The 24395-nt window shown below is 35.1% G+C and overlaps 1 protein-coding gene across 2 annotated transcripts in view; it reads right to left on the bottom strand.

Moving 5' to 3' along the window:
• The window catches only part of LOC140140933 (metabotropic glutamate receptor 1-like), a 274990-nt gene that overhangs the window by 96740 nt on the left and 153855 nt on the right, over positions 1-24395 (bottom strand). For both annotated transcript variants that reach the window (XM_072162695.1, XM_072162694.1), the window contains exon 3: positions 11757-12003. In XM_072162695.1, coding sequence (XP_072018796.1) covers positions 11757-12003 — 247 coding nt within the window. The remainder of the gene's footprint in view (positions 1-11756; positions 12004-24395) is intronic.

Raw genomic sequence — 24395 nt, 5'->3', positions numbered from 1 at the left:
CGCGATGCTACACAGATTGATTGTCGAATGAAGGATGTGCTGATGTGATGATGACGTGATTCAATTAGCCAATCAAAATTCGACGTCTTGTTTACGCCGTAAACTGCGCCAAATGAACCTGAGGCAGTGTGAAAGGTGTTTGCAAATAGGTGGTGTACAATCCGCGGGACTGAATAATGAGCCCTTAAACAAAGGTAATACTTAGTCTAGAAATAACAAATCTATAGACTAAAAATTCTAAAAAAATCAAAGAAGAGGACTCCAAATCTTTACTTCGCATTGAAATTAGCCTGTAAAACGAGGCTTCCAAAGTTCTTCCATCGCGGATTTGGCTGCTTACGTAGGCAAAATTAATGTTGGATCCCAAATCCGATTGCTTTTCAATTAGTAATATACTTTTATTAACCAATGTTAAATGGCAGGTGCTTGGTATAACCATGGAGGTATATAAATAAATGGAGAATGATCCAGCCAAGCCTCTTTTGTACTACGTTGGTTATGACCCATTATTGTTGAATGGGTATTTTCAGGTTTATATTGATTATGCTAAGCTGATTACATTGTGAAGTCTGTTTCACTGGCCATTGATTTCAATGGGGTAAAATGAAGTTTATACTTATTGAAAAGTGCTCATGTTTCATAAAATTTTGATATCAAAATCTCATTTTCGCCAAAAATTGAGTGCTTAAATTCTGAGACTAGTAGGCCTGTACCTAGGTTTAGGTATACTAGTCTCAGTTAAATTGCATCAAGAAATCAGTCTTTTTGATAAAAGAAACACCTTATCTGTTGTCATCTTGTGACTTCCTACATTTTGGTCATGAAAAATTGAATTATGACTTTTTTTCCCCAAAAAGTTATGACCCCCCCCCCCCCGTATATTTGGAACCCCTCCCTCCAAAGAAAATGATAGCCCCCTAATAATATTAATATAATCATTTAGGCCTAAATACTGATAATTATTTATTATAAAATGAGAAGTTTAATGATGATGATTTAAGCGGCCTATACGATTTCATGACAATACAGATTTAAAAGTTTAAAAAGCAATAATATGACATATCCGTCATGGCACTCAATCAATTTGACCCGAAGCTTCAACCCAAATCACGGTTATCATACACTAAATTATGAGAAACTGTTTAAACAAAGTATGTAGGGCCTATACCCCGGGCCTATACATTCCGTATAGGGCCTATCAATTTCTCTCTAGAAAAGATTGTCTGATCATCACTTTTGCATGAATTCCGAAGTACTTCCGGTAAATTTTGCTCGCTCGTAACTCAAATGGCCCAAATTGGCCCAACATAATCTTTTCACAATCGGAAGGTAAAAACGTTTTGCTTTCATTTGCACTATATTTGAACTCCCTCAGACCCCTTAAAAGCTTAATATATGAACATGAAAACTAAGTATATTTGTCAAGTTACGGCACAACTAGTGTAGAAAACAGTTTCATAACTTGAGAACAGAACATCCAAATTTCTTCGGGTTTTCGCACAATCATACATTGAAACTATAAGCTATCAAAACTGGTGACTTTGAACATCATAATGACTAGCTGACGTCATTATACAGTCTCTTTTACAAGGTTTCCGGTACGGGTCAATGTAGGGTCAATTCCTATGGGGACATTTTGGGAGTGACAATCAATGAACCATGGTAGAGGCTCATAACCATCGTGGAGATCAATAGCTTGGCTGAAGTGGCTGGTCAATTCAAGTTTGGTGACTCATTGAATAGAGGTAACGGGATAATCTCCACTTAGGAGATTAGAATTCTGGCGATCATTCTCCATTTATTTATATACCTCCATGGTATAACGTGTACGTATGTTTATTCCAAAATGTCAGCATCTTAATTTTGCATGAATTTTATGGATGTTCTAGGTCGTTGAGAAGTCATTTATGATATTGCAATTATTAACAATAACAAATACTAACTAGTAATAGCGGACATAGTATTTGGAAGACGTATTTCTTGAATACGACATCGCCCATAAAATAAATTCTGATTTCCGATCTTCACGAGGCATATCGCGCATTCGAATGCTAAGAATGCGCCGTCCTTCGGAGGAGAAGCGTCATGCACAACAAGTCTAGCATGTCTAGTGCATTAATCACTGACCACTGTTCGCCAAAGTATTTGGTTGTGGAGAAAGTGAAACAAATGGTATTTTCTCAGCACTGTAAACTGTGCAAAATGCCCTTCATAAAAGTCGATTGATATATTATGAATTCGTATTTGTGTTATAGTAATTGAAGCGAGTGCTGTTAATTTATATAAATCATTATTTAGTTCTCATTAAGACAAAACTTTTTCCTTAAGACAATATTACTTTTTCCTCGGTGTAGCTCATTTTGGTTGATTGATTGTCATCACCATATAGAGGGTTCAGAACCAGAAAGCCATAACTCACTATGACCTTCTCTCACAAAATGAGCATAAAATTGGCTGCTTGTTTCGGTCTTCAGAAATCAATATTTCCTCCACAATGTCTTTTGTTTTCTATTGAATTTTGTCATGATTAATGGACTGTGTCTGCTATAGTGCTCTGGCGACTTTATGCTCATTTTGTGGGAACATGTGATGGTGAGTTAAGGCTTTCTGGTTCTCAACCCTCGGGTGATTTGTTAAAAATAATTAACAGTTCACCTTTCCCCTAGTTTTGATCAAAGATGTCACCTTTCAACTAGTTTTTCTTTTATTAATATTATTATTAATGTTATAATAAAAGATATCAACTTCATAGCTATCAAAGTGTGTTAAACACCCAGATGAGTGATGTGAAATGAATATTTTATTGCCGTACTTGAATCGTAAGATGTCTTGTTTTATGTATAGTACGGATTTACGCCTACAAGAACATTGAATAATACATCTGGATTGAAAGTTCACCTAATCTTAATGCAATAATGCAATAAAATATATAGGCATATAATGTTATACAGGATACTTATTTTACAGTTTTGTAACAACAACAATTACAACTATACATGGCGCATCAAAATAAAGTATACAGTTTGAACACAACACTCCAACCGACAGAATAATATTTTATGGAAAAAGGATTATGTTTTGATCACTTGACCTTTTTTCATATCAAAATTATTCAATTTGTGAAACATACATGTAAACTCATTTGTATATGTAGAAAATTACCACAGTAAAAATTACTAATTGAGGCAAAGTGAGCAAAATAATAGCGAAAAAATAAAATCAAGGAACATACCCTTCTTTAAACTCAATATAATACTCCATAAGCAGTACGATCATACTAAACCTGAGTGAAGCGAAACCTGGTATGATATTTTGCTCTTCCGTTTATACTATTGACATGATACGTTGTTAAAGTTGAAGTAACGTTAGACGCCTGAGGGCGGTATGGTAATACCACGTGATAGAAGTAGAGTCAACCTACTTTTGCTCATTAAATGAAGTGTGTCATTTAAAATCATCGTCAAAATCGTGTCAAGTCATAAATGTTACTTCCTGAAAATATATACGAGTACCGATCATTCTACTATTTCTGAAATTTATATGGTCAGCGCTTGACGGTTATTAGCTAGACATAACAAATTTTAAAGGTAGCTAAGTTGGTGCATACTTCTAGATTTTTTCCACAACACACCGAAAGAAAGACATTACAAATGGGCAATAAACCTTCCTTTGTTTGTATTTCACGTGGTAAAGGCCAATTATGTGGTGTGATCAAACAAGATCAGTCGAAAGTCGATCGCATTCAATTTTCAGTTTCTTATTGGATTGTTACAGGTATTTGCACACAGCTACATATTGCATCAAACCCATTCCATTTGGACAACTAGTTCAAAAGATAAATGCAATTAAAGAGTTTTTATAACATTAGGAAACAAAAGGAAATATTTCATTTGTTTGGCTATATCTCAAGATCAATATTTCCGACTTCCGACTGTTTGATCACGCAACATATATAATAGTGTAGCAACATAAGGTTAAGGAATAGATCATTTCCTGGAGGATTTAAATGAATCTTTTCAAGGACACACTAGCTTCATCTACCTCTATGATCTGAGTCTCGACGCTCATTCCACCGCCACTCACCTTTTACGTATCATGTCAATAGTATAAACGCAAGAGCAAAATATCATATCAGCTTTCGTATCACTCAGGTTTAGTATGATCGTACTGCTGCTGAAGTAATAAGCTTGAAGAAAGATATGTTCCTTGATGTACCTTTTCGCTATTATTTGCTCACTTTAGCCTCACTCAGTGATTTTCTATACAAAAGAGTTTATCTGTTTCACAAATTGATTAATTTTAATATAAAAAAGATCAACTTGATCAAAACATAATCCTTTTTGCATAAAAATATTATTCTGTCGTGGCTATACCTCAACCTCCCTCTTACACTGGTGTGAAATATTGCTGTTTTTGTGAATGGGAATGTGAATCTTTTCATGAAAAAGGTTGTTTTTTTATCTTTCGACTTTTCATGAAAAAGTTGCAACGTGTAAAATAGTCCAGTTTGATATTCTCTCGATTTCTTATCAAGAACATATAAATCTTTTGTGTCAAATTTAAAAAAATCACAAAAAATGCAATATTCCTACACACTTCAATGCAATGTTTCACTTCAGATCCGGGGAGTAAAAGTGATAGATGGAGCCAAACCCCGGATGTCTGACCGACAGAATAAATACTTAATTCTGTAAATGTTAATTGCTACCCAAACGAAGATAATGTTAATCTTGGATTCCAAATCTGATTACCTTTCTAATAAATATTCCTACCTTTATTAATCCAACTTTTGTAACTAGCACTTTGTATGCTTGTTCCTAAATGTCATCATCTTAATTTTGCATGAATGTCAGTGTGTTCTTAATCATTGAGTGGATTAATATGCGAGTGTAATAATATTAAGAAAGTTTCTTGAGCACGAGGTCGCCTATCTTTCAAATTATGTTTTTCGATCTCTCCCCGGGGTTCATCAAGTATACGAATGATACAAATGATCCGTCCTTCGGAGGGAAGGTTATGGCGTCAGGCATTAATTAATCTCTTTTCTGCTGTACTGTTTGGTATGTCGCAATCTTATTGATCGATAAACTTGGATTCACGACCGAGAAACCTGGATTCTCGACGATATACCAAGCTTTTATCGATAAACCAGGTTTTTCGATCGAAACATATGGTTTATCGCCGAGAATCCAGGTTTCTCGATCGAGAATCCAATCGATAAGCCTGGATTCTCGGCGAGAAACCTGGTTTATCGATTTCTTGTTCGGCATTAAGCTTGCAATAGATGACTCTGATATTTGCTGAGCAATGTAATTGTGTAAAAACGCAACATAAAATTCGATTGATTGCTTCAACTAGTACTATACGTACATCATTGTTTAGTCCCGTTTTCCCCTGAGACAGTGCTCTTTTTAGATATGCAGTTCATCATTTCGTTGATTAATAACCATATTGCAGATTTATTCCACTTAATTGACGATTCACCTTTCCTCTAGTTTTGATCATAATCTTAATTAACTTTCAACTAGTTTTTTTATTAATGTGCTAATAAATGGTAATAACTTCATAGCGTCATAGCTATCAAAGCGTGTTAAACAGTTGAATGAGTGATGTGAAATGCATATTGTATTACCCTAATTGAATCGTAAGATGTTTTGTTTTATGTATAGTATGGAGTTACGTCTGAAGGACTTTTAATTCTGAATAATGTATCTGGATTGATATCTTAAGGCGGACTGGAGGGGAGCGTGATACAGAGGTTTTTGCACTCATATATTGAGTCAAATAAAACTGGCACACAAGAGGAATGGCATGGCGTCTATAAAAGAGATCTCAAGGCTTTATATAAGAGGTGTCATGGTTTTTCTGGGAGGGATGCTCAAAACTTTCGTTTGATATAATTATTGGCCTTAACTCAAGAACCACAAGACCTATGAAATATCAGTGCGATTATTGCCTTCCAAGACTCGTTTCGTATATTAAACAGTGTACTTCGGTTATATTTATAAATTCGCTTTTATAAATGCGCACATGACTCATACCAACACCAGCAAGCGTGACCAAATCCTCATGTATTGACCACTATACAGCAAAGCATAGGAACTCTGTAGTTATATATATCATCAAATTTAAGTATTAATTGAATGGCAAAATTATTACACCTGGGGGATTCTGAATTTGTAATAAGGTATCAAAAACAACATTTTCAAAGTATTGACGACGGGAAAAAAATTAACGACGGAAACGTTTAAAATATAATCACAAAGTTGAACAAAATACACGATTTTGCTGCACAGTAGTCTCGTGTTGTTCCGCCTTTGCATTCAAATGTATAGGAAGACCATCCGCTATGTAGAAGGTCACTTCGAGACTTACTATCTACAAGCTGTTATGGCAGCGCGGAGGTGGTCACGTGCGTATTTATAAAAGCGCATTTATAAATATAACCGAAGTACACTGTTAAAGATCAACGTATTAATATTAAGAACTACAATGCAGGTTAGTTAACTGGTTACAACTGAAAAAATGGCCCTTGTCATCCCACTCACCTTAAAGCAATAATGTTCACATGAAATGTGAACATACATGTATGTATACAGTTAAAATGGGAATATACATGATGTTTTTATACGCTTAACTTTTGCAGAAAAAGAAAAATTCTCAAAAATTGTAGGTTTTTGGGGAAAAATATATCTCGTAAATACGAAATGTCAACATGTTTTTCCTCCTAGCTACATACACTGCAAGTACATTTCATTAGATTTATAAAGTTTACTTCGTGGTCTGTTAAATATCAAAAATATAAAAAATATCAATTTTCCATAATTTGTATTATATATCACGAATTTCACAAAATTATAATCATTTGATGTCATCAGGACAATCCTCTTATTCAAAATGCAATTTGTCTGATGTGCTCTCAGGGCCCACAACAATACTATGCAAACGTTGCTATCCGATCCCTTAAGTCGTAAGGATCGCAAATTCAAAGCCACTGTATTTTCCATTTTAAACAGAATGGGAATGTTCTTTAAACGGCTACATATTTTCTTACATTTGTAGTTGTTGTTGCTACAAAAGTTAAGCGTAAACAGCATCTGCAAAAGTTGCTAGGCGATTCCTTAAGACTTCTGACAAAATTCGGAATTAACAAAGAAAGACGCAAATCAGAAACAAAAATGATTACAATTCAGTTGTAGAGGATGTAGTAGCTGAATGAAGGAAAACAAGGAATCCTTCCAGATACGCCCTTTGTAATAAAAAAATACAGACTCTGCGTAACGACATTGATAGCGAGTTAGTTCAGACACAATACACCGATTCTCTTTGAGCCTAAGGGAAATAAATATCTTGATATCAGGGAGTAGTAGTACGCCATACGCCCTGATAACATAAAATAACACGCTGTACTTTGATGTTATTTCCAAGGGGAAAATCTTCATTAGTTTCAAGCTTCTTTTTTTTTCTTCTTTTTTTTCTTAAGCCTTCGACATTGTTGAAACTTAAGTAATGTTTGACGCCTGAGGGCGGTGTAGTGAAACCGTGTGACACCGTGTAGAACCAACCTCTTTTTGCTCATTTCATGACTAGATGTCATTTAAAATTATCGTCAAAATCGTGTCAAGTCATAAATGTTATTTCCTGAAAGTATGAGTTAATATCATATTCTTCTGTTTTATGCATTTTTAATGGTCAGAGCTTGTCGTTTATTATCAAGCTTAAATTTTACGTTAAACATGTTTTAAATCAAAAGGTAGCCACGAATGCATGGCATTAATAAAAAAACCATTATCGTTGAAGGTCCTCCGTTTGTCTATGTCCCCTTCATTTTCTCTCTTTACATATGTTAATCATTGAATTTCATAGTTTTCTTTTTAAATATAATTAAATTAATAATTTGTTTTTAATAATATTGAAATTAAAGCGATACTGACTGCAAATTGGGATGGAATTAATAAATCAAAGTGAAATAGTGAACATTTTATAGCAATTACTTGAACAACTTTTAAAAATGGAGGGGGCACAGGCAGAAAAATCTTTTGGACAACGCAGCTCAAAAAGACACCAAAACATTACGCTGGAAGACCATTGATTTGGATCATTGCAGTCATTGGTAATTAGAATATTCGATTCTGGTGCATTTGGCGATATTTAGTCCCAGGTTAAATTCCCGGCGGTGGGTATATTGGTTTAGATGCACGACAGCGACTAAAATCAATACCTTTTTTTGTTCTTAAACACTTCAATTCAAATAAAAAAAATCATAAGTTACCAATTTTAATCAAATTAAATCCTACATGTTACAATGAATTACCCAGGGCTTAAAATCAAACAGTCCCGTTGTTGCTATGCGCCTCCGATTGGGCCAAATAGCGAGTACGCGGATCGCGTCGATGCACACATGCTGACCCGTGTTATATCAGTTCGGGGGCACTGCTAATTCAAAGACGTCTCTGATATCAAAGACTCTTCAGTGCCGAGACACCTGACAGTATCATAATTCAGAGACGTCTCATAAATCACATACTCCCTAGTCTCAAAACCCAGCCGCAAACGATATTAGTAAATATTGGTAAACGTGAACCGGCGCAGCGGGAATACTTTTGCGAGTAGGCCTAATCAGGGTTGTAGCTAGCCCAAGTTGAGTGCCTGCTAATTTTACTATCCAATTCATGAATTAAAGCGCAGGCTCCGGGTAGGGCCTACACTCTTTATATTAAACGTGAGAAATCGGGGAATGCTAAAAGAAATTTTGTTGCTCTTTATCAAAACTTTGAGCTTAAATGCTGCAGAATAACTGTGCTTCCTCGACGACATTTTGCAGACTTTCATTCCTCCGTACACATCAAAACTCAACATGTGGTGATGAATGCACCAAAACTTTTACATTAATATTTCATACCGGGGGGGCACTCCAACTTTGGAGGTGACGCGTATATAGGGCTGTTAAGACCCCTTTTTCAGCATCGCTGTCACCCAAAGACCCCATATTTTTACGAACACATGCTCTGTCACCCGAAGACCCCTATTTTTCCATTTGATCTGTCACCCAAAGACCCTTACAAGTTCAATTTGAACAGCAAGTTTCATTTATCCCTGATTTTGTTACCTATTTTGAAAAAACAAAGAAATTTAAGCCATTTTCGAGGTTTTTGTGGCGCTGTTTCGGTTCTCAACCAAAGATTCCATTTAAAAAAGGTCATGTTCTCACCCAATGACCCCATATTTTTTACATTTTGCTCTCACCGAATGCCCCTTAGTGCGAAAGTGCCAGCCCTACATCTATATCCATTTTGAAGTGCCCCCCGGGATTTCATAGAGTATTTATACTTGAACTGCAACATTATTATGGGGAGTAGTAAATTAATTGTTCAGGCCCCGACTCATGGAAACAATTTCAACCGATACCAAGAAGAAACTAGAAACATTTTTATTCACTCTTTCATTAAAACATTTTTATTTCCCAAAATTATTATCATCGTTATTATTTACAGGGCGTTTCTAGATTCCGAGACCGCCGGGGCTGAACTGAACAAAATTTCAAAATGTTGAACATCGGCGTGGCAGCGCCGCTAGGGTTGTCTGAGCGGCGATGTGCCCCCTCACCCCTCCGAATTAGACATTTTTTTTCAATGTGAAGGCCCCAATGGAGCCATTTGGTGCAACATGATTATTGGTTATTTTCGGAGCATATACTTTTTACAAATTTCCAACTGAGCTGCAAATTTTAGTTTTAAATGAATAGGCCTATACTTGTGCTCAATAACTCCTACAATTCAGCCTAAGTGTAGCCTTTTTTTGTTTTAACGCAAGGGGTGCTTGAGGGGGATCTGCTATAATAGGCCTATAGGCATATATCTATGAAAGATAGGCCTGTAATTCATAACAAATTTCCTGCGGACCTGACTTCTGGGCCGCAAATGTTATGGGTATGAACCTGCTCAATTAGGCCTATATGGATACTTGCAAGTTAGCCTTTTTGACGGAGAAGGGTACCTGAGGGGAATGTGCTCTCAGAAGTTGGGGAACTTTTCAAAAAATTAATGAAAGGCACAATAAAGTCATTTTGTGTAAAAGTTTACACTTATTTATTGGTATTATTTTCGGCATAATAGATTTCAACGGACCCGAGTTGTGAGAGGGGGGTTATTATCCTCAAACTAAAAGCCATTTGGTGCAACATTTTGCATTAGGCCCCTATTATTATCTTATTTTTCCGACCATCATGATTAAGCATAGCCTATAGGCCATTATAATCATGTCATGCTAATGCATAATATGTATTTTAGAACAGATTTCCAGTGGATGCGATTTCCGTGTCACAAATTTCAAGCATGAACATATGATGCGCAATAACTCATGCAGAACGTACTCTTCTTCTTTTCTTTCCACTTTTGCTTAAAAATGCCCGGACATTTAAATGAGGCTGGGTGGCTGTGGCAAAACAAAATTTTCATCCCAGTTTTGCTAATATTTTGTGCCGATTTTTGTAACATTTTCGTCCCGGTATTGGTATTATTTTATATTTGTTTTCAGTTTTCGGGATATTTCTTTCTTTCAATTTTTGGGAAATCAGACCGAAAAAGTAGGCTTTTTCCTTTTCCCTCCCTTCGATTTTTTAGGGGGCACTGTCTGTATACCTTCCTGCCCCACTGGCTTTGCCCAGGCCCGTACGCAGGGAGGGGGGCGTGCAGTGTGGCAAAAGGAAAAAAATAGGTTTTTTTTAATGCTTTTTTAGTCAAAAAAGTCCAAAGTTTTGGGTAGAAGGTCCACTTTTACAAAATCGCACCACCCCCTGGAAAAAGGTCCACCTTTTAAAATCAGCACCCCCTAAAAGATATAATGCGTACGGGCCTGGCTATGCCACTGCTCTCGTCACTCCCCTTCCTCCCCCCCCCTCTCTCTCTCTTCACTCTCCCTTCTCTCTCCGTCTCCCTCTTTTTTAAGACCCGGGGGCTGCAGGCCCCAAAGCCTCACCCCCTGGGTACGCGCCTGGTTTACCGTAACTTGTTGATCTATTTTGAGCCACCTGATCATAACATAACCCCACCCTTATTAATAAAATACAAGTGTCCATATTCTATCCAAATTCATCCCATGCATGTGTAGTAGTCAGGCTACGAGGTTAGGCCTGAACGTTTCCGTAGGGGCCTACCATTTTTTTCCCTAAGTAATTTTTGAACATATTTTTGAAAAGGTGCCGCCAGCGTGCCGCCACAATGCGTGCCAAAAATCGTTCCCTTTCCCCTCGTTGACTGGCAAAAAAATCCTTGTCCCCTCATTTTTTGCCTTGCCAAAATATTCACCCTCCCCATGAAATGGGATTTTTTTACTTCAAAACGTTGGAATTGGGCCGTAAATGGCTCGATTTTGCAATCTAAGTATTTTCTGAGACCATTTGTCAGAATTTGCACAGATAGATATGATGTTTGCACAGATAGATATTTCCTAAACATAGGAAAGCATGTTCTGATACATTCACCTTCGTGCCGATGTGCTGCATCTAGCGCCGAACTGTCAAAAAAGCACGACGTATGTGATATCACAGACCCCCGTATGTGAAATCACTGACCCGTCTTTGATATCAGAGACGTCTTTGAATTAGCAGTGCCCCCGAACTGATATCGTGTCATATTACACGGGTTAGAACCAATAAGATTACAGGAACGTTCTCAAGTGTTTAGGAATATTGTTTAATACTAAAACATGGAAACTGGACGGGCACGAATGCAAAACAAAAATATCTGACAACTCACCTTCCAATGAATACGTATTTCCCCCCTACTCCTAATTTTTTCGTCGCCATCAAAAGATTTGTCACAGTTTTGCCCTCACAAAAGCAGACAACAACTTTGGCTGTAGAAAATTTCTCCAGTTTCCTGATAACTTGTTCATATTCGTCTGGGGTAGCAGTGCTGGATATTTTGGCGCTAGCGGCGATACAGATCCCGTATTCGTCTTTTAATGTGTCAAATGCTTCCATGCCACTTGCTCCGTAATTCCCTGTTTAAAAATAGAAAAAAATAGAAAATAAAAAGGAATGAGACAAATTGATTTTCCAAGATTTAAGAATATATTAGGAGGCAGGGAGATTGTGGGAAATAAACATTTACTACACAAGTATGATACAAGAGCTTTCCCTGCCTGCAGCGAAGAGGGTTATCAGAAAGATCTTTATCAGACCTCTTAACTTTAGATCTGTAAATGGCGAACACTTAAAATTCCACATGATCATGTCAGATGATAACACATTTATTGTTTGTAAAACTACGTGATTAATAACACATTAGTGTTTGTAAAACTACATGATAATAATAATAGTGTTTGCGAGGCAATGAAGCCAAATTCGTCCAATCTTTCGATCGACCGTCGATGTTGGTAGATTCTTATAATGTGAAATATAAATTAGTTTACTGCTGTTAATTGTGATAAATGAGAAATCACTCTCTCGCATCATTTCGATTAGACTATCGTAAAACGTCACAATGGTCTTTTGTAAACAGAGGTCTTGTGGACGACGCAAACGGAGGTTTAATTGTGGCTTGTAGCAGTCACTCAGAGAGATAACACCTCTCTATAAAATCTCCGTGTGCGTCAAGATTTGGACACAACTTGTTAGTTTAGAGCGAGAACAATTCTCGCTAATTATTACTTTGATAATGGAGTTTGTTCTAGTCCCAGTTCACTTGTTAGTTTCAATATAAAGTTTCATACAGAATGAAGAAGATGTAGTAAGGTAATAAATAACTTAAATAACAGTAAATTGTGGTTTTGATTGTCTTGATGTTGGTGTGATAATATTCGTGCTTGGCTGAGTCTGAAAGCCTAAATAAGACCCTGGTTGAACCTCTAGTTCTATGGAGAGCTTTTTATTAGCGCCCATACCAATGCCAAATCTACGATGAAGAGCCGATGAACAGAACTACCAATCTGAGGGACTAGCCGAGACGAGTGAACCAAGACGCATCTACCAAGCAGTGTGATTTATCCTGGTATCTACCTCGCCGCCTAAAAGATTTAGCGAGTCCTAATCCCAAAGTTCTTTATTAGAAATGGTTTCCAACAACTGACACACTGCATATTCTGCCCTACCAATTAAAAACAGAGTATCTGCATATATAGAGTAAAGCAGATACAGCAATTTACAAAGATGTGCGCCTCTCACATAAAAACATCGTACATGTAGATATAGCATTTTACATTAAGCGTAGACCGATTTTAAACACCAGTATCACAAGTAAAACGACAGTACATTTTGTAATACATCGACTGCTCAGTGCCAGAAGTGGGTACAATATACTGTGTGTAAATTGCCAAATGTTCACAGGCAGCTGCTGTACTTATCCACTTCTGGCACTGAGTAGTCGACATATTCGTAGATGCTGCATATTTGCTCGGTAGAATTGTGTTCCCATAGATAACCAATTTGATAATTGTCTTTTTCTGATCTTATGGACAAGCAAACTAAAATGAAGTTATTCACAACCATGCAAGTATCATTTTTTATTTCAATTACATTCATCATTTATATCAATTAAGTTTAAAACTTGTGTGTAATTTTTCAAACGCTTGAACAACATAAATCGTTTAATAAAAGTACAATGTACTAGTCTATTGACCTAGTCGATTGTTGAGCTGAATAAATTATAGAAGGTAATGGTAATATTAACACATGTATTGCATTTAACATTGCAAATCATGTGTTTGATTGATTGAAGTGTTTACGTGGAATATTACTAATCTGATAATAGTGTATACTCAAAGAGCATCATTGCAATGGCTTTTAGAATAATCCGAGATATTCTGTACAAAATATTTTGTCTAATGCTGGTTTTATACTTTCTGCCGCTTGCCGCTGAGCGAGTGACGCTTCATCATACCGCTTGCACTTGTTTGTAAGCGGAGCGGCACACTGCTGAGCGGCAGCGACATGACTCTGAAAGCCAATGTTGCCGCTAAGCACCTCTCCAAAATCGTATTTTGTTCTCATACGTCAGAGCGGCACCGCTCCGACTTGACTTTGATTCAACTCACAGCGGTGCTGCCATTTGGGCAAAGCGGTGGAGTGATCGATATATCGGCTTGCCGCTGGTCACCGCTAGCGTTTCTGGTGCGACTGCACAGTGAAGCAAAATCATCTTCAGAGCGGCAAAGCGGCAAGCGGCAGGAAAGTATGAAACCAGCATAACGACTCTACGAAACAATCAGCAATCATCAAAGTTTCTCAAAACTTCTCAAATTTGACAAGACAGAATATTCCGATAGAGAAATAACAGATTTCTATTCAAAATGAACAGATTTCAATTCAAAATGCAGTCTAAACGCAGGACAACCGATTGTTATTGTTCTGCAAGGCTCACTCAGTCATTTAATAAGGCAATACAAACTATCGAATTTGGTATTCAAATAAACAAAATTTTGAGTTACACTTTTTCAGTGTAAAATTTTTTTCTCGGCCAAATGAAAAGCAATAATTTTCATTTTTTCAGTAAATGTCAGGAAACACTGTAATGCTTGATACTGTATTTTTTTTCAAATCTTAGTGTTAAACTTAGTCGTGAAATTCAGTCATTTAGTGTAAGATTTTCGATTTTGATAGGCTTCAACTCTGCCCGCGAGCCTTTTTTTGGATCAACCTTTTAGCTTTTCAAAGTAATATAGTTCGCTAAAGAAGGATTTTTCCCAACTTTCTAACGCACATCACCGTGAGCGATATATCATAGTTTTGTCAGAATTTCCGTTTTGATTCCATAATTTTTGACTACCAGCTGAAAAAATTTCAAATCCACGCGTGAAATACTAGCATTGTGGATCGATATCTCTGGGTGCCCGGCCTGGATACAGTTTTGCCAGAACTTCAATATAGCAAAGAAATTACCTAGTGTTTCGGTATAGTGCCTTTTGTTTGTGTTTGTTTGAAATTGCTTAAACCCACCGAAAGTCATAATGAAGCAGCCAAAACAATACAAGGTTAAACACGGAAGTTTATAACAACCTATTATAATGACCTAAAGGAAAAATCATTTATGGTAACAATGAGCCTTGCATTGTAAGTCATGGTTAAAATGTGTTGAGTACCCACCCCACCCCCATAGGCCTACATAATATTACATACCGGTACCTTATAATATTTATATAGCACGGCTATAGCTATACATTTAGAAAGTAGGTCCTATAGCGCTAAATTATGACAAATAGGCCTACACAAACCCGAACGCAAGTCTGAAGGGTGTAATGAAAATGCCAACCCGCGATGGGGGGTCATTCAAAATTCACCTGGAGATAGGAGGGACAGAAAATTAAAATCCCCTCTAATAACACGCGAATTTTTCTAGGTTTGGACAGTGGATTTTCCCATGGACCTCATCCTAGGTAAATAAATAAACAAACAAACAGACAAAATGGTTTTCATAATCATGGAATCCATAGCCCCTATAAATAGAAATTGCAGGCTATCACGGGAGCAAATTTCCAAAATCCACCTCATTTACCAGAATTGGGGATTTGGGCTACCAAATCGCTGGTCAGGCAATCCTGGTTTTCAATGGAAAAGGGACCTGGGTTGACAACAATTGAAATATCGATTATTTCTGCTGGTTGCTCTCGAGGTAAAGTACTAAGTTTGACATTTTCGGAGCATGAAGGGAAAAGGGTAAAATAAAAACGGAAATTCTGACAAAACTATAATATATAGACCCACACGATGTGCTTTACAGAGGTGGGAAATATCTTTCTTTAGCAAACTATATTAGTTTGAGACGCTAAAAATGAATTCTGTAAAAAGCTCACGGGCGAACTAAAGGCCTATAAAAATCAAAAATATCACACTAAAAGACACAATTTGATGCTTAATTTTAACACCAGGATTTAAAAAAAAAATGTTCATCCAAGCATGTTTTTATTTGACATTACTGAAGAAAAAAAAAAATTTTGCTTTATATTTGACCGAGAAAATAAATTTCATAGCAAAAAGGTGTATCTCGGAATTGTGTTGATTTTAACATGTATCGATCGACTTTTGGCGCGACTAAGCAGAACAAAAGATCGGTTGTCCTGCGTTTAGACTGAATGACTCATCAAAATGTAATATCGAAGTCATTCACCGAGATCATTAACCGACTCTATTGAATTCATGATTGAATGCAACATAATGGGTGATTGATAGTGTTATAAACACTATTGTGGTCAGTCTCGCTTGGCCACACGAATTGGCTGTTAAAAAAAAAGTTAAATCCTTCCCAAGCCTTTCGGCCCATTGGACGGCGCCTATCTCTGTTTCATAACCCTAGGCCACATGTCTGCAAGCAGAAAAGCTACAGCAGGGGGTTAGTCCACTGGTAGCCATGTGTTTCACTTTCCCTACTCCATTCTTTCAATGCCGAACACCTGGCAAGAAGGCAGTAGGTACCATTTTTAAAGCCTTTGGTATGGCCCGCCTGGGATTCGAACCCGCGACCGTGAGGCGGAAGCTCTAACCACTAGGCCACCACGCCTATTAATATAAAATGAATAGATTCTTGTTAAAAATGACCTTTTCAGTAATCTTCCGTAATAGAATCTTTTCAAAATGAAATGGATAATAATAAATAATGAGTTGAAGATCATTTCAATTTAAATAGTTACTTGTAAGAATGAAACGGAACATATTCATTTTGATAAGATTGTCGGTTCAAAGTGATGATATATATACAATCAAAATGAACAATATAGTTCTTCAAAACGAATAGTTATGGGATCAAAAATAAATGAGTAGGGATCCTATTCAGAATATTGAGTGAAATTAGAGTGTAGTATCGTCTAAGGCGGATATAACGGGGCGACATGGGTGCACTGCACGCGTTATGTTGAAATATCTCGCTGCTTTTGTGTTTTCTAATTTTCTCGCTTCTTCAAATTATAATGCAGTTTCATTCAACAAATTGAACTTGAACTTTCGATTTAAAAATTCATGGATATCTTCATGTTGCAGAAAAACAAGGACAAATAAATGATGAGATATTTTTTGTAGCCTTAATTCCAAATCAATACTGTGACAAACGACTCATTATGTTGATGCGTCACAATAATTAATATTCAGAATCTCAAGTATACCCTTTGCAGACACGAAAATCGAAATATTTTGTTCCAATATAACCTCCAGTGATTATTATCTTAAATGAATCCTACATAATCTAGAAACACTGACACAGCCACAATTGTTCAAAGCACCAGTTTTAGCCATAAGTGAGTTATAGGGGGTAATCAATAGAAAGGCTAAAATATATACAAGAGATACGTTATATTATTATTAGATGTTCTTCGAGCTGCATCATTGGAATTCAGCTCTTGTATTTGACAGTTACAAATTGAGGGATTATCAGTGATTCGACAAAACAGAGGACCCTAAAAAATTTATCAAAATTTAGATTTTTGCCTTTTTGGAACAAGCATATAGATGTGGTGTAAATGAAGTGAACAAACGGCTAACGTAAGCAAGTTGATCAAGACAAACTGTAGCTAACATCTGAATGAAAGGGTGAGCGTAGAAGTATTATGCGCGAGTTAAGCTATCGAATTCGGAAACCATAATTTTAATAATCTAGTACGCTAGCAGTCGAACCTAGTGATATAATTGAAGACCGAATTAAAAAGACTCGTTTGCGTCTGACGTCAGGGCAGCGTCTCGACGTGATTGGTTGCTGACCTGCGCAGTACGGCATTTTTAGTCTAGTTGACAGGACGTCATACGCAAATTAGTCTTTTTAATTCGGTCTTCAATTATAGTAATCAAACTCACAAAGTCAGTTATTTGCCAAGTTAAATGATATTGATGCGTGGTGTTATTGTTGACCGAATGTAATGGTGGTGTAGTTACAGACAAAATATTTTTACGGATACACAAAATCGTTGATAATCCCTTTAAGCTCTCTAATATTTCTGTTTGTTATAGCAGCGCCTAATATTGGTATTGGAATTAAATTAATAACAAAAACAATTATACGAAGCTGAACAAATACCTGACTATTGAAGTATATGTTTAATAATGCCGCACGCTTTTCCGCTGGTTCATAATGGTTTTGTTTTATTTTGTTACAATACGGTATCACCGAAAGATCCTGGAGGAAAAGGAAGAGTCATTCACCCCTAAAAATAACTTTCTGAAATTGAAGATTACAGAAATGATTGCCACACTTCAGGTTAGCAACTATTTTAAACTATTGCGATTTGGTAGTTCACATCATCTTGCGTATGGTAGTGAGCTTTGACAAAAATTGCATTGATCATTTCATAGCGAGTGTGTAGAAGACTTCAAATATCACAGATATACCTTTGTAGGTCCTGTGGTTCTTGAGTTATGTTGTAAAGAGGGCTGAAACAACGACACTTTTGTAAAACGTATATAACTCATTAACAACAATCAATCAAGCAAGTTTTCAAAGTATATTATTTGTAGAATGAACATTTGCAAAACATTACAGTGTTATTTTTCAATAATATGTTGATTTACATATTGACAATACATCGTCTACCTTTAACGGAGCCATTTTAAATGAAGCATACAATTTTAAATATAGTGATATAATAGACAGGGTAAATTACAATAAAGGCTATATATTAACATTAGACACATCGAATTCAAATAATTTGATATCGATATCAAATTAATTTTAATTTTTTTTTAAATTCGCGACATAATATAAGTTTTATGGCAAATTATTAAAAATGGATATATTTGATATTTTTGATATTTATCAGTCCTCAAAGTAAACTTAATACATCTATTGATATGTACTTAAAGTGTATTAGATTGTTTTGGAAAAAATGTGTATCTTCAATACGAAAGGTCAAAATTTTCAAATGATGGTCGGTTTTTCCTCCCAGCTACATATACTTTAAGTACATATCATTAGATTTATAAAGTTTATTTTGAGGACTGTTAAATGTCAAACATATAAATTTTATGATGGAAAATTCAACTGTCAAAGGTAAATCATACAATTGCAAGCAAGATAAATAAAGATATAAAATATAGAAATAAATAGATAATATAGGAATATATATAAATATAACAACATTTTATATATTTCCGTCTCAGTTTTCTTCTTCTTCTTTTTCTTTTCCTTCTTACAAATGGAAAATTTCAAGTCGGCTTTGGAGCAAAGCTTATATTTTGGTTGTAAAGTTATATTTTAAAGTCTCGCTTATTTCATTCGTTTTTTATTCCGCTATTTTCCCTATTTAAAATAAAAATTTCTAATTTGTCTGAGTGGAACAGAACATGTCAAATATTATTTAACATTTCGTATTTTATTTATTATTTTCCTCAAAATGCTGTTTAATACAATATAGATATTTAACATATGATATAACACATACGTAATTCACGTCTTTGTGTACCTTGCCGAAAAGCAATTCATGTCATAATAGTGTTGGATATCATTTATATAAAAAATATTATTAAACTGTTATGCAATTTAATTCTTGTTGTTGATAGTATTTGGCGGTAGCTACCCAACGTGCTACCTTATGGCGTTTGCTAAGTGATCCATTAACCGCATTTATAAAATAAAACCCTACGCACGCGCCAACCACGTAAATAGGACATTTCACAAAAGTGTTTAAAAAAATTTATAATCTGGTATTTTATTATCAGAATCAAAATCTTCACTCAATTTACATTCCAATGAGTACAAACATTCCTAGTATTGCTTCATTGGACAATATGTGCTAAATGCAAATTAGTGAATAACTGTTGTAACTTTAATGGTTTTTGTAAGCTAAAATGGTGCTATGTAGAGCGGCATACACGTAACAACATTAAACCTTGTCGCATTCTACATCCCTAACAGTTATAACACATTGCAAGCTAAGGTATCATTTAACCTTTCAAAGTAGGCACATTTTAACAGTTTTTGTCAAATTTCAAGGATAATTGGATCGATATACTATAATATGCTTTTAATCAAATGAACAATTCATGATATTTCACGCATTTCATGACATATATAAAAAAGCAATATTTTTCATAGAATTGACGACAACGATTGTTAGTTTTGTCGTCTGCTTCAGTTGACATCCGGGGATCTACAAAGGGTTAAGAACTTAAGTGTTGTTTTCAATAAATGTAACTAAATGGAAAACGTACAATAAATGAATAGGAAGCTTTTTACAACTGCTGAGTACTTCCTGACAAGTGAAATAAAACCGAGTTTACTGCCTAGCTTTAGATTTTCAAACGTTATTTTCAATGTTTATCTAATTGATCTGTTAATATATCAGTTGACTATTACTATCGTTTGAAAAAGGCGGAAACAAATGATTGGCAACGATGTAAACGAAGATCGGTATTTCTTTGTAGAAAATAATTGAAATTTAAAAAGACTGATTTCTATATAGAATTGATGTTAAATGGAATTTATTACAATGAAGGTTGAATTAATGATTACTGGTGATTGTTCAGGTTTAAATTGAAATTATCTTTGGCTTGTAACGAGAACACACTTACAATAATAATGTCTTAACCCCGATTGCGAAAAAGTAGGGAATTCAATTTTCTGTCATATTTATGTTGTCATCTAAAATCGTGCTTTTTACGACTTCTTCCCAAATCATTTCATTTTGAAATAGAAAAAAAAAAGGAAACATAATAATAACTTGCCCCACATTTTCGTTTTGGCGGAAAACGTTTTTGATAAGAATCGTGTTTGACATTTCTAGTAGCTTCATGTCCAATCTTTTTGTTAGCCGAAAGCTGCACATTTTTGTACTGATGATCACAATTCATAGATATTCACGAAGACTGACAGGTAACCTGGTCGATGATGGTACAGGAGCAAAATGCACTCTCGATATTAGAAAGCATACAGGTGAAGTGCATGGTGCTAATGGTTTCAAAAACATACTCGTAGTAGCCTCAGATATTAGTCATAAACGGCCAACGGCCATCAGGCTAAGATTTGGACTGAGTTCCGCAGTCTACGCACGCGTGAAGAGAGATACACAATCAGAATTAATCTTCTTATATATGAGATAGTGTGCTTTTGTTTGTTTGTTTGTTTGTTTGTTTGTTTTGTTTTTTGTTTTTTGTGGGCGCAGGTGTTTGCCGGCAAACGCGGACGTTAGTATGAAACTTTATATTCCATGGACGTTACTGTACTGGGGAACCGTCCCGAACCGTCTACAATTAGTTGATATTGCAATAGACAACATTGACAGTCATCTGCTCCCACAAAATGAGCATAAAATCGTCATGGCACTTTAGAAGATACGATTCATTCATTAACTACGAAAAAAATTCAATAGAAAACAAAAGACATTGTGAAGCAAATATTGATTATATCAATAGATTCTTGTTAAAGATGAAATGGATAATCTTGTCAAATAATGAGTTGGAGATCATTTCAATTTAGTTACTTGTCAAAATAAAACGGGACCTATTCATTTTGATAAGATTGTCGGTTCAAAGTGATGATATATGTATACAATCAAAATGAACAATATAGCTCATCAAAACGAATAGTTATGGGATCAAAAATAAATGAGTAGGGATCCTATTCAGAATATTGAGTGAAATTAGAGTGTAGCATCGTCTAAGGCGGATATTAACGGGGCGACATGGGTGCACTGCACGCGTTATGTTGAAATATCTCGCTGCTTTTGTGTTTTCTAATTTTCTCGCTTCTTCAAATTATAATGCAGTTTCATTCAACAAATTGAACTTGAACTTTCGATTTAAATTCATGGATATCTTCATGTTGCATAAAAACAAGGACAATGATGAGATATTTTTGTAGCCTTAATTCCAAATCAATACTGTGACAAACGACTCATTATGTTGATTGCGTCACAATTAATATTCAGAATCTGAAGTATACCCTTTGCAGACACGAAAATCGAAATATTTTGTTCCAATATAACCTCCAGTGATTATTATCTTAAATGAATCCTACATAATCTAGAAACACTGACACAGCCAAAATTGTTCAAAGCACCAGTTTTAGCCATAAGTGAGTTATAGGGGGTAATCAATAGAAAGGCTAAAATATATACAAGAGATACGTTATATTATTATTAGATGTTCTTCGAGCTGCATCATTGGAATTCAGCTCTTGTATTTGACAGTTACAAATTGAGGGAATATCAGTGATTCGACAAAACAGAGGACCCTAAAAAATTTATCAAAATTTAGATTTTTGCCTTTTTGGAACAAGCATAATTATAGATGTGGTGTAAATGAAGTGAACAAACGGCTAACGTAGCAAGTTGATCAAGACAAATGGTAGCTAACATCTGAATGAAAGGGTGAGCGTAGAAGTATTATGCGCGAATTAAGCTATCGAATTCGGAAACCATGATTTTAATAATCTAGTACGCTAGCAGTCGAACCTAGTGATATAATTGAAGACCGAATTAAAAAGACTCGTTTGCGTCTGACGTCAGGGTAGCGTCTCGACGTGATTGGTTGCTGACCTGCGCAGTACGGCATTTTTAGTCTAGTTGACAGGACGTCATACGCAAATTAGTCTTTTTAATTCGGTCTTCAATTATAGTAATTCAAACTCACAAAGTCAGTTATTTGCCAAGTTAAATGATATTAATGCGAGGTGTTATTGTTGATCGTATGTAATGGTGGTGTAGTTACAGACAAACTATTTTTACGGATGCACAAAATCGTTGATAATCCCTTTAAGGTTATTAATTATTTTAAACTGTTGTGATTTGGTAGTTTACAGCATCTTACGAATGGTAGTGAGTTTTGGCAAAAACTGCATTGCTCAATTCATAGCGAGCGTGTAGAAGAATTAAAATATCACAGAGATACTTTTATAGGTTCTGCGGTTCTTGAGTTACGTTGTAAAGAGCGCTGAAACAACAACACTTTTGTAAAACGTACATAACTCATTAACAACAATAAATTAAGCAAGTTTGCAAAGTATACAATTTGTAGAATGAACTTTTGCAAAACATCAAGGTGTTAATTTTCAATAATATATTGATCTAGATAATGAAAATCGATTTTTAGGTTGCTTCGACCAACAATACCTCGTCTACCCTTAAGCGCTCTAATATTTCTGTTTGTTATAGCAGCGCCTAATATTGGTATTGGAATTAAATTAATAATAAAAACAATTATACGAACCTGAACAAATACCTGACTATTGAAGTATATGTTTAATAATGCCGCACGCTTTTCCGCTGGTTCATAATGATTTTGTTTTATTTTGTAACAATGCGGTATCACCGAAAGATCCTGGAGGAAAAGGAAGAGTCATTCACCCCTAAAAAGTAGACTTTCTGAAGATGAAGATTACAGAAATGATTGCCACACTTCAGGTTAGCAACTATTTTAAACTATTGCGATTTGGTAGTTCACATCATCTTGCGTATGGTAGTGAGCTTTGACAAAAATTGCATTGATCATTTCATAGCGAGTGTGTAGAAGACTTCAAATATCACAGATATACTTTTGTAGGTCCTGTGGTTCTTGAGTTATGTTGTAAAGAGGGCTGACACAACGACACTTTTGTAAAACATATATAACTCATTAACAACAATAAATCAAGCAAGTTTTCAAAGTATATGATTTGTAGAATGAACTTTTGCAAAACATTAAAGTGTTAATTTTCAATAATATGTTGATTTACATATTGACAATACATCGTCTACCTAACGGAGCCATTTTAAATGAAACATACAATTTTAAATATAGTGATATAATAGACAGAGTAAATTATAATAAAGGCTATATATTAACATTAGACACATCGAATTCAAATAATTGATATCGATATCAATTTTTTTTTATTTTTTTTTTTTATTCGCGATATAATAGAAGTTTTATGGCAAATTATTAAAAATTGATATATTTGATATTTTTGATATTTATCAGTCCTTAAAGTAAACTTAATAAATCTAATGATATGTACTTAAAGTGTATTAGATTGTTTTGGGAAAAATGTGTATCTTCAATACGAAAGGTCAAAATTTTCAAATGATGGTCGGTTTTTCCTCCCAGATAAATAAATAAATATTTAAATAAATAAGATATAAAATATAGAAACAAATAGATAATATAGGAATATATATAAATATAACAACATTTTATATATTTTCGTCTCAGTTTTCTTCTTCTTCTTTTTCTTTTCCTTCTTACGAATGGAAAATTTCTAGTCGGCTTTGAAGCAAAGCTAATATTTTGGTTGTGAAGTTATATTTTGAAGTCCCACTAATTATTTCATTCGATTTTTACTCCTCTGTTTTCTCTATTTCAAATATACAAATTTCCAATTTGTCTGAGTGGAACAGAACATGTCAAATATTATTGAACATTTCGTGTTTTATTTATTATTTTCCTCAAAATGCTGTCTAATACAATAGAGGTATTTAACATATGCTATTACACATACGTAATTCAC

This window comes from Amphiura filiformis, chromosome 19 (genome assembly GCF_039555335.1).
Source record: "Amphiura filiformis chromosome 19, Afil_fr2py, whole genome shotgun sequence".
NCBI classification, from domain to species: Eukaryota; Metazoa; Echinodermata; class Ophiuroidea; order Amphilepidida; family Amphiuridae; genus Amphiura; species Amphiura filiformis.
This window is presented reverse-complemented; position numbering and strand designations above follow the sequence as displayed.